The 14,739-nt window shown below is 46.2% G+C and overlaps 1 protein-coding gene across 1 annotated transcript in view; it reads left to right on the forward strand.

Annotated features, from left to right (window-relative positions):
- Positions 1-5,050: 5,050 nt before the first annotated feature.
- Positions 5,051-14,739, forward strand: part of PTPN1 (protein tyrosine phosphatase non-receptor type 1) — a 64,090-nt gene continuing 54,401 nt past the window's right edge. The window contains exon 1 of the mRNA XM_068987030.1: positions 5,051-5,219. Coding sequence (XP_068843131.1) covers positions 5,157-5,219 — 63 coding nt within the window. The 5' untranslated portion in view covers positions 5,051-5,156. The remainder of the gene's footprint in view (positions 5,220-14,739) is intronic.

Genomic DNA, 14,739 nt, shown 5'->3' on the forward strand with positions numbered 1-14,739 from the left:
GAAGAGAGTCACAGTGACAAGGTTTGAGCCCCTGGACGCGGCTGTGCCTGAAGCAAGCCACTTTTGGACTTCCCAGTTTCATGAGCCAGTGAATTCCCCATTTTGTGAAAGCTACTTTCAGTTGAGCTTTTCTCACTGGAAAGCATCCAGGCTGACACTAGAAGGTTAAGCAACTTGCCCAAAAGCCTGAAAGGTAGCAAGCAGCAAACCCAGGGTTTAGAAGCTTCTAACCAACTGCATTCAGACCAGCATTCTATACTGGGGTATTCACTGATTTCACCTCTTTTTACCCATTTTCTCATCACAAAATGGAATCACACCAGACTTTTAGGACTGTTGGAAAATATAAAATGCGAGATCAGGACTTCCCTGGCGGTCAGTGGTTAAGACTCCACACTTCCTCTGCAGGGGGTGCAGGCTCAATCCCTGGTCAGAGAAATAATATGCTACGTGCTACACAGCCAAAGAAAAACAATTTTATTTTATTTTTTAAGAAAAAGCCAAAATAAACTATTTTTAAAAAATAAAATGCAACATCACACCTAGCATGTCTGTAACCCATGGCTGAGCTCTCTCTATGCACCCAGTGTCTGTGCTGCGGGGCCTGGGTTTTGTCCCGAGTCAGTTATCCCATCTCAGGGATGTGTTTGACTGTCACCAAATCAGCTGACTGGTCCAGGTGCCCAGACCTCTTCAGGAGAGCAGCTGTGAATCTCAGAGGGCAGGGCCGTGTCCCTTCTTGGCTGTGTATCCTCACTGGCAGACAGAAGGAGTTGGGGGCCCCTGAGGACTCTAGGGGTCCGAGTCTATGAGGTAGAAAAAAGCCCTGTTATCTTGACTTCTGGAACCTTCCAAGGTCTGGTGGGCCCATCTGGGAATGACCTGTAGCTCAAGGAAGACAACACTGAGATCGACTTTGTCTCTTTTCTTCATGGAGTTTACATGCAGTGGTAGACGAGAACACAGAAAAATGTATGAGATAACACCACATGGTAACAGTAGGGAGAAAATATGTCCTCAAAGGCCTGATAGGTGCTGAGAAGGAACAGGGATTCGGGGCACTGTTTACCTGGGGGCATCAGAAGGGGCCTCTCTGAGGAAGTGACATCGCATTGGAGACTAGTTTGGTCTCCCCCTGAATCCCAAGCTCCTAACACTGGTCTATCTCCGAGAAAAAAAGACTGGGATGGATTTTTACCAGGAAACTTGCCGACACTGCTAAGTCAGGAGTCAGTGATCTGTCCGAGGCTTGGTAAATAGCCACCCTTCTCTACTGACAACTCTTTAGGACATTTTTAAAAGTTTAATGGGTCATTGATTTCCTCCATTAGCTAAATCTGTGAAGGAAAGACCTGGGAAATTGCGTGAGACCATCCCTTAGGCAGGCCTGACAGGAAAAGGTTTTAGCTATCATGACACATGGTCGTTTGTTTATTTTCTAACCGGTCATCACTAAAAGATTCCCCAACATCACCATCACATCTCTAGGGGATACCAAGCCTTGGCTAGTTCTAGGCCAGGCCTTAGCAGGGAACTGGCAGAGTGTTATGGATAAGAGCCAAGCCTCAGAGAGCTGGAGAAGATTCCAGCAACTCAAGTCTCTCCTCCCAACCCAATATCAGGGGCTTGGGACACTGCCCAAGAGGTCGGGGTCCCTACCCTCATGGAATGCTTTAGTGGGGGGTGGGGACAGGGAAAGGAAACAAGCCCACGAATAAAGAGGGGGATTTAACACAGAGATGAACTCTGTGATGCCAAGAAATGAAAAAATACAAGCTCACTGTTAGAGAGTGACTGGGGTCTATTTCAGAGATGGTGGTTAGAGACCTGTGTGCTGAGGACATTTTACCTGGGATTTAAAGGGTGAGAAGAACTGCAAGAAGATCCAGACAGCAGGAAAAGCTGGTGCAAAAGTCCTGAGGTTGAAACTCATTCAGTGAATTAGAGAATTGGACTAGAGTACAAAAAAAAGGAGAGAGCTTGGTGAAATGGACCAAGGTTAGGACTTATTTGGGTTTCATTCTAATAAAGATGGGTAACTACTGGAGGATTTTACGTATAAGTTTTCATGATCTAAAAGTTAAGAGCACTTTCTGGCTGCTATGTGAAGAATGGATATAATAGTGACTAACTGAAATCTGAAATCAGGGGTTTCATTCAGGATCAATATTGTGACAAAGTTTTACCCTCGGCCATTGTGGTAGGTTGAGTGGCGGGCCTCAAAAAGATATACCTGAGTCCTATCCCCTAGAACCTAGAATGTAACCTTATTCAGAAAAAGAGTCTTTGCAGATGTAATTAATTCAAGGATCTCAATGTGAGATCACCTTGGATCACCTGGCCATGCAAAGTCACCCTGCATTAGAGTAGGTCCTAGACCCAATGACCGCAGAAGGCAATGGCACCCCACTCCAGTACTCTTTCACTTTCACTTTTCACTTTCATGCATTGGAGAAGGAAATGGCAACCCACTCCAGTGTTCTTGCCTGGAGATTCCCAGGGACGGGGGAACCTGGCGGGCTGCCGTCTATGGGCAGAGTCGGACAGAGTCGGACACGACTGAAGCGACTTAGCAGCAGCAGCGGAGCCAATGACAGATATCCTTCAACGAGTAGGGCAGAGGGAGAGGAGACAGAGAAGAAAACTGAGGAAAGACGAGACAGAGACCAGATTCATGCTGCCACAAGCTGAGGAACAACTGAAGCCACCAGGAGGTGGAAGAAGCAAAGATTCTCCCTAGAGATTTCAGAGGGAGTGTGGCCCTGTCAGCATGTTGACTTCAGACGTCTGGCCTCCAGTACTGTTCAAAAAATTTATTTCTGTTGTTTTAAGCCAACAAAATTTCTGGTAATTTGCTAGGGTCACCCTAGATAACTAATACATCCACTAAACACACATGGACCCTGCACCCCACCACACTCCTTCACCAATATCCTGTGGATAGCGCTGGCTCCACTCAAAGCTGCTCCAGTCACTGGGTGGCACTCCCTGAAGACATGAGGGCCACTTGGGCTCCATATGGGCATTTGAGGGCCACTTGGGCTCCCTATGGGCATTTGATTTACTTAGCTTAGCCCATGTGAAAGGAATGAACCAGCCTTGTTCTCTGTCCCCTTCAAGGAGTTCTTCTGTGAGTTCCAGACAAACAAGCACTTAAAGAAACAAGGGCAGGAAGAGTTCACGGACCTGGAGAATCAAATAGCTAAGACTTAAATTAGGCAACTGCCAAGTGTGGGGTTCCCAAACTTTTCACTTGAAAGGACATCTTTTGTTAATTTCCCCCTCCGTGAAATAGTTTCTAAAGACACTACCTAGCAAACTAACTGCATTTACCCAATAATAATTTACCTCCCATTTGCTATTATTTGATGGAATATAATAACAGGGCTCATATCTATTGATCCACCTACCAGACTAAAAGCACTGTGCTGTGTGTGTGCTCAGTTGCTCCAGTTGTGTCCGACTTTTCGCGACCCCATGGACCACAGCCTGCCAGGCTCCTGTGTCCATGGGATTCTCCAGGCAAGAATACTGGAGTGGGTTGCCATGCCCTCCTCCAGGGGATCCTCCCCACCCGGGAATCGAACTCCACTCTCCTGCGTCTCCTGCATTGCAGGCAGATTCTTTACCGCTGAGGCACCAGGGAAGACCCCAAAGGACTATACATATTCTTTCAATCTTCACACCACCCTATGAGGTGGGTACTTTTATTATCTTCATTTTGCAAAGGACGGAACAGAGGCAGAGGGGGGTTAGGTAATTTGCCCAAGGTTGCACAGCTAGTATTATATTTAATAGAGCTGCAATTTGGACATAGGCAGCCTGGCTCCAAAGGGTGTTCTCTCCTGGAGACTGGGTTAGAATCCTGGCTTCCATACCCATATGCAAAGGTACCTTGGCCAAGTGATTTTGCCTCCCAGCGCCTCAGTTTCCTCATCTATAAAATGAGAATAAAAGTGCCTATATTGTAGGGTGGTTGCAGAGATTAAATGAGAAAATGTACTTGAAATGCCAGGCACAGTGCCCACCGTAAGCACTCAAGGAATGAGCTGGAATTCAACACAACTCTTGGGGAGGCTTGAGATGGGAACCGTGAAGAGAGATGATTCCCTCCTGTAGGGTCTCTGACCCCACGAAGTTCACAGAATCCATATAAGGTGCTAGAGCCAAAGGTGGATGGCTTAAAGTAGAACCTGCGGGAAGGCAACTTGACCAGCTCTTTCCACGTGCGCTTCAAGGACCACAGGTACAGAATTAGCTGGGTTGGCGGGTGAAAAATACACATTCCTGTACCCTAATCTTTTGGAGGTCGGCCCGGAAACCTGCCATTATTCAACACTATTGCACCGTGGAATGTGTGCTACATTGAATCCAGTCTGAGCAGGACTTCCTTGCTATTTTGGGAAATATTGAAAATCATTTCAAGATCTCAATCCATTCATTTCCGCAGCGCCCAGGAGACTCCGAAACAGAAAATACATTCAGAGAATAGCGGGGCCTTTCCCGAAAGTCCGATAAACCACGAAGCTCGAAGTTTCAAGAAACCGGGGCAGACATCGGGCCAGAGAAGGAGCCTGGAAGGGGAGCACATAATGCTCCCTTGCTCCTCGCGTCTCCTCCAGTTTTGAGCCCTGAGACCTAGGCCCTGGCGCTGCAGGAAAGAAGCATCACTGCTTCAAGGTCACTTGAACCCCACGCACAGCGTTACGGCGGGCACTCAAGACGCGTGGGCGGGGTCGGGGGGAGGTTTGCAAACCCATGCGCCGTGGGCGGGGCGCCACGGGTCGCCTAGGCAACGGGCGCGTGCCACGCCCAAGCCCGGAGTCCGGGAAAGGAGGGGGGGAACTCGCGCGGCAAGATGTCTGCCCCAGGCCCCGCCCCCCGACCCCGCCCCGCGGAAGTGCTTGTCGACGCCTACGAGTGCTGATTGGCCCTTCCGGCTAAGGGGCGGAGCTCGCGGCAGCGCGGTGCGTACTTCCGGTTGCCGGGTTGACATGAAGAAGCGGCGGCGCGGCGGCGGCGGCGGCGGCTGAGGCGGCGGTAGCGACAGAGCCGAGGCTTGCGGCGGGACTCGGGGCGGCGAGCGTGACGCGGCCTAGAGCGGCAGACGGCGCAGCGGGGCCGAGGGAGAGGCGCGGCAGCCGCCCCGGCCCGTCATGGAGATGGAGAAGGAGTTCGAGCAGATCGACAGAGCTGGGAGCTGGGCGGCCATTTACCAGGTGCGGGAGCGCCCCGGAGCGCTGCAGGCCCTTCCTGAGGCCTCGAGAGCCTTCCCCTCACACACACCGCCCTCAGCCCCGGTCTCCCTGTGCGTCCTGCCCTCCGCCTCGGCCCCCGCTGCTTGAGGACCCGATCGGACGGCGGCCGCGGCCGGCGCACTGTGTCTTTGTCTCCCGGGCGGGCCTGCGTCTGTCCCGGGCCTCGCAGTCCCCCGTTGACCCCCCACCTTCCTCAGGTCTTCCAGCCCCGGCTGACCGACCTCGCGAGCCTGGGAGCCGCCGGCCTCCGCTCTCGGTGCGAAGCCTCCCACCCCGACCCCGCCCCCCGGCCCGGCCACTCTTTGTCCCTTGGGGTGATGGGCAGAGCGCCCCCCACCCCCCACTTCCCTTCCTAGACCGGACCACCGCGGACTGCCTTCCTTCGTCTCCCCGGGGGGAGAGGAGTACTGCCGCCCTCCCTCTCATACATTTCCTCTCCCCCTAGTCGCCGTGCTGCGTCGAGTCCCAAGGATGACAGTCCTTTCCCCTTTCCTGTTCATTCATTTGATGGATCTGCATCCGCGTGCCTGTTACCGTGCTAGGCACTGCGGAGGCGCTGGAGGTAGTGTTGGCTGAACGAGACCCGCGAGATCCTGTCCACCCCGGTAGCTTAGTGTCGAACGGGGGCAGTCAAACACGTGAGCAGATCATTTCAAATAGTGACAGGGGGTACGACGGAAACAGTATCAGCAGGTCGAGAGTGACTTCAGGAGAGAGGGTCTGTCTCAGAGAAGGGGATCAGGGAAGATCTGTCAGAAGAAGAGGCATTTGCTCCGTGAGCTCCGCCCTGAGAGTACAGACTCAAGCGCTTTACAGCCAGGAGGCCTGTAGCACCCACTCCACTGGGGCCAGAAGGTTACCCCCCGTGTCAGGCAGGCAGCGCGGGGGGAGGTTAACGTTTTTACCCTCTCGAAAACAGCATCTTTTTCTCCGGCGAACATCTGACCGTTTGGTCAGGGTGGAGATGATGATGTCTTCCCAGTCCTCATCTCCTTGTGGGCTATGGTGGTTCATGAATAAAAACTTAGGGAGGTGGGGTTTCTCCCATATGTCTGCATCATCAGATAGAAAAGATGAAGAGGTCTGCTTTCAGGAGCAGCTAAATCCTGTGAGGAAAATATGTTGCTCCCGATTAAATGTCATTGCGGGGGTTGTGAGGATTAACCAAAACCATACTGGGTGTTTTAAATAAGCGATGTACAGAATAGAGAGATGTTGTTACTTGTGTGAAGGGAGAAGGCTGTTTTCGGCTTATAGGCTCCAAAGGCAAATTGTGAGACCCATCAGCTGGTAGTATTAAAATCTATTTTGAGCTCCACTTAAAAAGGAAAAAAGCTTTAAGCAGTTCTTTGGTATGCTTGACTAACGAAAGCCTTTTTTTGACAGGCTTGGTTTCATGTGGATTTGCATCAAGCTTATTTGACAGGATTCTTTTTACTTGCACTGTAATGTATATTAGCTTCTGATAGACTAATGTTTATAACCACTCTAATCTTTATAAGTACAGTCGATCAATATATAACATTTTATTGCATGTCTAGTCTGAGTGAATTGAATGAATTCCACGAGTGACTTTGAGAATGTGTAGACAAGTTTTCTGCATCAAATTTAATACAGTAAAGTGGTTTTAAAAGAAAAAATTCTTGGTCTGAAGTGTTGATTATGATGTACCCCATCTCAAGTAGGGGTGGCCTCCAGGAGTTTTGGTTGAATTTGATTTGTTTCAGGGCAGAGTGAGAGACCTGTCACCCAAGCATTGTTAAAACTTTGTTAAGCAACCCACTAGCATGGAGCATGGTCTTCAATTAAATTTCCCTCATTGTTTTAAGTTTGTCTACCACCTTGAAGTCCCATGAGTTATATGTTGAGATTTCTCTAGACTCATAATGGATTGCCACATTTCTGGAGGTGGTTTCTTTTATCTTAGAGAATTATCCACTCAGGCTTTCTCACCTTTGCAGTACAGATATTTCTCTTTTACAAAATCGAAATTAGAAGCTCTTTTCCTTCTTAACGTTAAAAGTGTTAAGAGCCAACTGTGGCATTTTAAGACAATGTAGAATTCAAATGACCTTGAGTTTAAGGTGGCAGGTTTTCCAAAGTATGTGTCAATTTACCAAAACCATTATTTTTCAGAAATTCAAAGAAATGTGTTTATGGTTGGTAGAAAATGGAAGTTAAAAATATTTTGTGGCATATCACAATGAAGGCAACTTTCTACCAAGCCACTTTGAGCTTGCTTAGTCTATTATGATTTTTTAGATAACACGTAATTTTTGTAAACAAAGCAGTGCAGTTATTTCTCACTATACTAACTTGTAACTAGAACAAAAAAATGTAAAAACTTGGAAACAATGGGAAAAGAACAAAGGATGAAGTAGACTTTTACATGCTGAGAAATGTGGCGGCTTAGGAAACAAATGTTTCAAGCAAAGATTCTGTTTGTCAGTTTGATAAAGTGAGTATAACTGGTTTTAGTCGTTAATGCTAATAAATAGCATAGACATTAATAAGCATTTAGGTCTATAAAAAGCTCTGAAAGCATGTGCAGATGGCTTTAAAAGTTGTTTTCTATCACTTAAATGATTGTATGTCTGGTTTGAAAAGTGGAAGTAATACATAGAGGGCCTTGAGTGCTCAAGAGAGAAGAGGTGGGGAAAAGGATTGGTTTTGAAGCTAGAATGAGAGAAGAGTGGGCTTGAGTGAATGAAAATCGGAAAAACTACGCATTTGTAATTTAAAGTTGGGGGTCAGGTATTTTCACTATTTCTCTCATTTCTAATTCTTTGATTCTATGACACTGTTCACTACTTCTCAGTATGAATGATTTGATTGTCTCAGATAAAAGAGATTGCAACAATAGCTTGTGACTCGAAGGCAAGATTTATTCTGTATTAGAGGCAGGCTTCGTAAAATGGGCCACTCTTCCAACTGACATTTGTTCTTATAGCTGCTTTCATTGTGAAATACGACTTAATGCCTATGTTAAAACCATGTTACAACAGTCCACTAAAATTCCTTACTGTTCTATACTTCTTGTGTCATTATAGTCTAAGGCAAATATTAAAATTTCCTAATAATTTTTTATGTAAATACTATGCTCTTCAGAGAAAAACTGTGTTTTGTGCAGAGGAAGAGATCTATATACTATGACTCACTTCACTTAAAAAAAAAGACAAGCGGAAATACATGGAGAGCTTGGGAAGCCCTAGTCATCTTGAGTGACCCGTTAGATCTAAATGTTCTCTTGTAGCCCTGGTTTGAGTGCACTAAATTTAGGTGTCTGATCCCCACTTTGGAAACATGCAAAGACGCTTGTAATTGTCTGGACTCCTCTTAGATTAACAGGGGGCACAAGTAGAAATAGTGAAAGGAAGACTGTTTTGCTGTCATTATTCGTTTGACATCACTGACGTATTTATAGGAATACTTTGGTTCTATTTGGAAGTACATCATAAACCATAGTATCAGATGGTTCTAAAAAGTCAGCTGGTGGATAACGTGTGTGCGCGCGCGCACATATATGTGCTTAGTCGTGTCCAACTCTGTGTGACCCCATGGACTGTATCCCACCAGTATAGTGGTAATGCAAGTGATTTTCAGTTACCTACCATTGGGCCCCAAGGCCTCTCCAGTGCATTTTGCATTTTAGCACAAATAGCTCTCCCAAATCTGTTTTTATTCTGGTATTGAGTAATGTAATTAATGTATATTGAGTTTCATGATAAGTCTTTAAATTTTCTGTAGGGGTTTTTTTCAGTCTCTAAACTGCTGAAATAACTGTGTCCACCCCGTGCCTCCCCGCCCCCCACCGCCTTTTTTCTTTTTTTGAGTTGTCCGTTTTCTGATCATTTAAATTGTAGAATCCTTTTAGCAGTTTTTGTCCAATGCTGTGCTCTTAATGGCATGTATTTTTCATCAGCCTACCTGATGGCATGTGAGTTTTGCACAAGCTGGCATCCCTCCCTACAGTGGTTATGTTAATTCGTTCGTGGTAACCAGCTGATACTGACTGCAGAGAGGCTGGGCGTGTTTGCTTGTACGGCCCCTGCTCGGGAACAATGGGAAGTCCAGCTGGGTCACTGTGTTCAAGACAGGGCAGCTTGGTACCAGTCAGTGGGCGCACGTTTTGAATATCCAGGAGTGCCAGGAACTTTGCAGTGGTTCTTGATTCCTCTGCTGCATCCCATTGACTGGTCACCATGATATGCTTCCTACCGTCCCACTGGTCTCAGTTTGCCTATGCTGCTACCATTTCTGGTTTCACATGACAGAAATTAGTGAAGCCAGAAACATACTAATAAGGTCCCTCAACAATCTCTCCACATCTTCCCCTGCCCTACCGGATGTATTCTTCACATTATCTCTAGAGTAATTGTGTTAAAAACAGACCTGAGCCTGTCTCTCCTCTGTTTACTTCTACGCTGTCATTTATCTGTGAGGTCCAAACTCCTTGGTGTGGCAGCCAGGCTCCAGCCTTCCCCTCCCTCCCATGTACCTTTTATTCTAGCCACCCTGGAAAGTGCAGTCTTCTCCAGACACCCTTCTCTCTCATTCCTCTGTCCCTTGGCTCAGCACTCTGTTTAGGCTGCCAGTCCCACTCTTTCTGGCTCAAACGCATGCCCCTCACACTAGATTTTGGCCTTCTCCTTTGTCTGCGTCCTTACACCTTCACACCCCGTGCTCTCATGGGAGTGGTTTCTTCGTATCTGGGCTCATCTCCTGTAGAGTCCAAGCTATGGAAGTCAGCTCTTCCATCTTTCTCATTCATCTTGGTGTGCTTTGCACCGGCCAGAGTGCCTTAAGAAATGTTGGGGTTGAATGGATTGTCAGCGCTTTGCTCTGGGCCCTGGCAATAGACATAGACGAGTCATGGTTCCCAACTCACATTCTCAGGGAGGAGGAATGGTTGACACACACATTAATAGATTAGCCTGTGTCGGTACTAATAGCAGAGGCCACTCAGAGAAAACCAGCACAGTGGGAGCCATGGCTTGATGAAGCAGTTTGGTTCTGCCCACTGTGGTGGCTTGGAAGAAAAGCCTGGGTTCTTACCCAGTAGGAGTTCACACCACCAGTGTGTCTCACAGGAACTTTCAGGGTAACAACAGATCTGTCCTTGGCCTGGGGTGAGCTGAATAGGAGACTTGGAGGTAGTATATCTGTCTCTAAAAATTATTGAATTACTCTCTTCTCATCACTCTCGACTTATTCTCACATGCCTTCTAGAAGGGCTTCACATGTACCTGGTTTGTAAGATATGTTTTGACTATGGTGGGATTAAAAATATGGTTCTCCGTAAAGTAACAACCCTTTTAAAATCTGTGATTTTTCTTTTTTTTCCTCAAAGTATAAATGGTAAAGGCAAACATTTTTGGCCTTTGATCAGACCACACTTCTAGCCAGGAGAGTAGTTGAATCTTTTGCTTTTTCTCCAGTCGGTTCTAACACTAACTAGGCTGACTGGGTCGCTTCCCTGCTTTGCGCTTCAGTCCCTTCCTTTGTAAAAGTAATCCTCTACCTAACTGACCACTAAGTTCTCGTCAAGTAATAAAAGTCTTTAATGTGCTCACAAAGAGAGTTTAATGTTCTTGAAGTAAGCCTTGTAAACACTGCAGTGACTGCTCAGTTTTATAAGGTGTGTGGGTGTCAGTGGGTACAATTAGGCTCAAAAATGCATGAAAGTTTTGTGAGTATAGTTAAAGATTCAGAAGAATCGAAGCTTTTTTTCCCAAGAGGTATTGAAACCTTTTTAATAAGTGGGGTTGCTTTGGTGCAGTAATGTGGGAAAATGAGTGGCACTGACATGTAAGTTACGCTTGCAGTGTTTCTCGAAGTAGCAATTGGTGGTTTTTCCTGTAAAGATAGAGGAACTGATTCTTGAGAATTTACGAAAGATTCAACCCCAGCTAGGTACACGAAGAGTCGCTGCCCTGTATGTTGTAATTTTAGAAAGAAACCTACATCTGGTCTAAATTCATTTGAAGAGTATGTTAGTATACACAGCTGCCATGTTTGCGAACCAAGTACCGAGGCTCCAGCGTTTGAGAAAGAATGCTTCACTTTGGGCTTCAGAGTTGCCTGACAGCTGCCCTCCCCTTTCTCAAGGCAGCGTGATGTAATCACAAGTAACTTACTGACAGTCTGTAAATTCTGAATGTCTGAAAGCTAGGAACAAGACCATTTCCCACGTAAGATCTTTTCTTTACCAAAATAAACAGCCAAAGGAAAATCAAGCTCACACACACACACACACTCCCCCCGCCCCCATCAGTCAGTCATACTGCAGTGCAAGTCACACTGCAGATGAAAATAACTACTGATACATGATTTTCAGTTTTCTTCGTTTTAAATTTGTGACCTGATTTAATTTGCAGTTCCAAATGCTTATGATTCTACCGAGGCTGTATGTAAAGTTTTACAGGTGGTTATTGTGGTTTACTCGCTAAGTCGTGTCTGACTTTTTGTGACTCTGGACCGTAGCCCGCCAGACTCCTCTGTCCATGGGATTCTCCAGGCAAGAATACTGGAGTGGGTGGCCATTTCTTTCTCCAAAAGTTTTATGGATACCCCATGGTAATTAGATTTGGTGCTTAAGGAGTTCTGCAGCACAGAACCACATAGTAAACATGGCTTATTAGCAAAGGGACCCTTAAGGATTGTATTTTTCTCAGGAAAATACACATATTCCCTGCTACTATTAATCTAGTACTGTGCCAGGAAATTGTGAGTCCTTATTGAAGAAGGTTAACCACTTGTTGAAGCAAACCTTTGGGCCCAAGTCGCCTTGTGTCCTGGGCTCGTTTACTTGCAGAGCAGTCTTCCCAAAGACTGAGTGAGGTGTGCTTGCTTTGACGGATGGAGGAGGAAGAGCCTAGGTTGTGTTTGTGGCTTTTGTGGGCCAGCAGCACCACTTGCAAAGATAAGATGAGCATAGCAAAACTAGGGTTCCAAGGCTGTTTTTCTAGTTTATTAGTTAGTGACTGGAGAAGGAAAACTCTCCCTTATCTCCATTACTCTGTTATTAAATGTTCTCCCCCCTGACTTTTCTTCTTACTTAATGGCTTTGTTATTGGTGCAACTCTTCCTTTTGAAGAGTCATATTTAAAAATTGCCACACTAAGTCCCAGGGAACAGCTTAACTAGTTTTTATTCTGATGAGTCCTGATTACTCAGAGAATTGTGCACTGCTGTGAATTGCTTACAGAGAGGTGAACATCAAGTAATCACTCCAAATAGTTGGAGTTTTCTGAAGAACAGGGGTCACTTAAAAATGTCTGCACATGAAATCACTTTTGAATATAACTTCACTCAGGAGAACAAACAGGCAAGCTGCATTTGTCATAATACGGTAAATTAGCTTTAAATTCCCTTGGTGGTTAAACATTTGTCGCTGTTATATTTATCTCTCTTAGACCTTGTATTGCTTCACTATTCAAAGAGTCAGGCCTGAGTTTGCTTCTGCAGGGATAAAGGTGAAGTATGCTTCAGTGGCTAGTCAATATTTGTGTGGCCTTCGCACAGAGAGAAGAGGCCTCTCAGAAGATCTTCAGAGGTGTATTAGAGGGAGTTTTCTGCTTTTTGTTGTTCTTGTTCTGCTCTATTTTTACCCTAATTTGAGCTGTTTTTTGACAGCATCTTAGAGTTGAGTGTCGCCAGTATTTTTCTCTGTCACATGGATGTGCTGTGTGTGAGTAGTTGCTCAGTTGTGTCCGACTGTTAGTGACCGCATGGACTGTAGCCCGCCAGGCTCCTCTGCCCATGGGGATTCTCCAGGCAAGAATACTGGAGTGGGTTGCCATGCCCTCCTCCAGGGGCTCTTTCCAACCCAGGGATTGAACCCAGGTCTCCCACATTGCAGACAGCTCCTTCACTGTCTTAGCCACCAGAGAAGCCCAAGAATACTAGAGTGGGTAGCCTGTTCCTTCTCCAGGGGATCTTCCCAGCCTGGATGCCACTTCCTGGATCTTCCCCTACTGCCTGGATGCCACTTCCTTATTGCCAGGGTCTTTCAGATCATCATCCTGAGAGGCGGGGTGAAGCAGAGTGGTGCAGGATTAGGAAGTTGCCTTAAGCCCCATCAGGTTGACAGGCGCAAAGCCCGTCTCTGGAGCAACCCTCAGTGCACGGGGTGAGGTGGCCGAGCTGGAGGCTCAGCCGGTCCACATGCCTCTTGACTGTTGGCTGAGACTCCACGGCCCCAGGATGTGTGCTATGCTCTCAGGGGTCCTTCATGTGCCTCTCATGGTACTGTTCTAGGTGTATCTAATTACTCCTTCGTGTCCTGCTGACAGTTTTTCTTAATGCATCCTAGGAATATTAGTGCCATTAGCAGAGTTCCGTTTCATCTGTTCTCATCGTAGTAGCCAGGTCTGCTCCTGTGCCTTGCTTTCCTACTTACTGGTAAGAATGCTTTGGATCATTTGAGTGACAGTATTGAAGAATGCACAGTAGCAGTTGGTAAGTTTTATGCTCATCTTTTCTCAACCACTTGTTTCCATCCTTTTTGAGCTTGAACTTGCCTCAGAAAACTTACAAAAACGTAGTCATCACTCAGAATAACTAAAAAAAAAAAAAATAGTTGAAGTTTAACAAACTGGTACCTCCCCCCTCCCCCTGCCAGGAACCTGTATTTGTCAACTAAGCTTCTTTTTGCAACATGTTCCACTACTTGTTATTGTTTCCCAACAGACTTGTTCATTGGACAGTGAAGTTCCTTTTGAACGTAAGAAATAAATAGCTGGAGGAGATGGAGGCAAGGTTCGGTTTGCAGTAGGAGTCTGGCGTGTCCATGGCTCTTTCTGTGAAGTGCAGCTGGAGTTGGGTGTGGTCCATCATCTAAACTTTCCTATCTTCAGTTTGAGGAGGTGGTTACCCTTCCAACCACTGAGGAGCACACAGCACATGCTACTTTATTTACAGGGTGAGACTTGGCCCTAGTGGTTTCCCCTGTACTTGCCTTCAGAGGAATAAAATGCCATTCTTTGGTAAAGTTTCCATGTCAGGTCCACTTTAGAAGGAAGAAAGGATACAGCCGAAGTTAAAGGATTAAACTGGCATCACTCCTTTAGTTTTGTAAATGCCTTTAATGTTTGATTTTTGTAGGTTGCTCTTAAGGAAGTGATAAGCGTGTTAGGTTATTTGTGGTTTGAGCTCATTTTGGTCTCCTGTTCACAGCTTGCTCGATATCCTCTGACGCTAAAACATGCTTTCTTAGAAAGACAAATGTTGAAATGTAGGACTCAGTCTATATTCTGCACTTGGCGACATTTCAAAAGCATATTTTTCTCAGTACTTCGGTAGCCGGACACTTTGAAGCATAGCAGCTTTCTTTTAAAATCATCGATTGCTTTGCTGAGTAATGTCTCTCCTTTTCCAGCAGGTAAATTAGATTCTTTCCTCCAGGCGTGGAACTGTTGCTCCAGGCTAGCAGCTTAAGGGTATTTTTTAAAAGAGTCTGTCTGATCCTGGGATGTAACTG

This window comes from Capricornis sumatraensis, chromosome 15, assembly GCF_032405125.1.
Source record: "Capricornis sumatraensis isolate serow.1 chromosome 15, serow.2, whole genome shotgun sequence".
Taxonomy (NCBI): domain Eukaryota; kingdom Metazoa; phylum Chordata; class Mammalia; order Artiodactyla; family Bovidae; genus Capricornis; species Capricornis sumatraensis.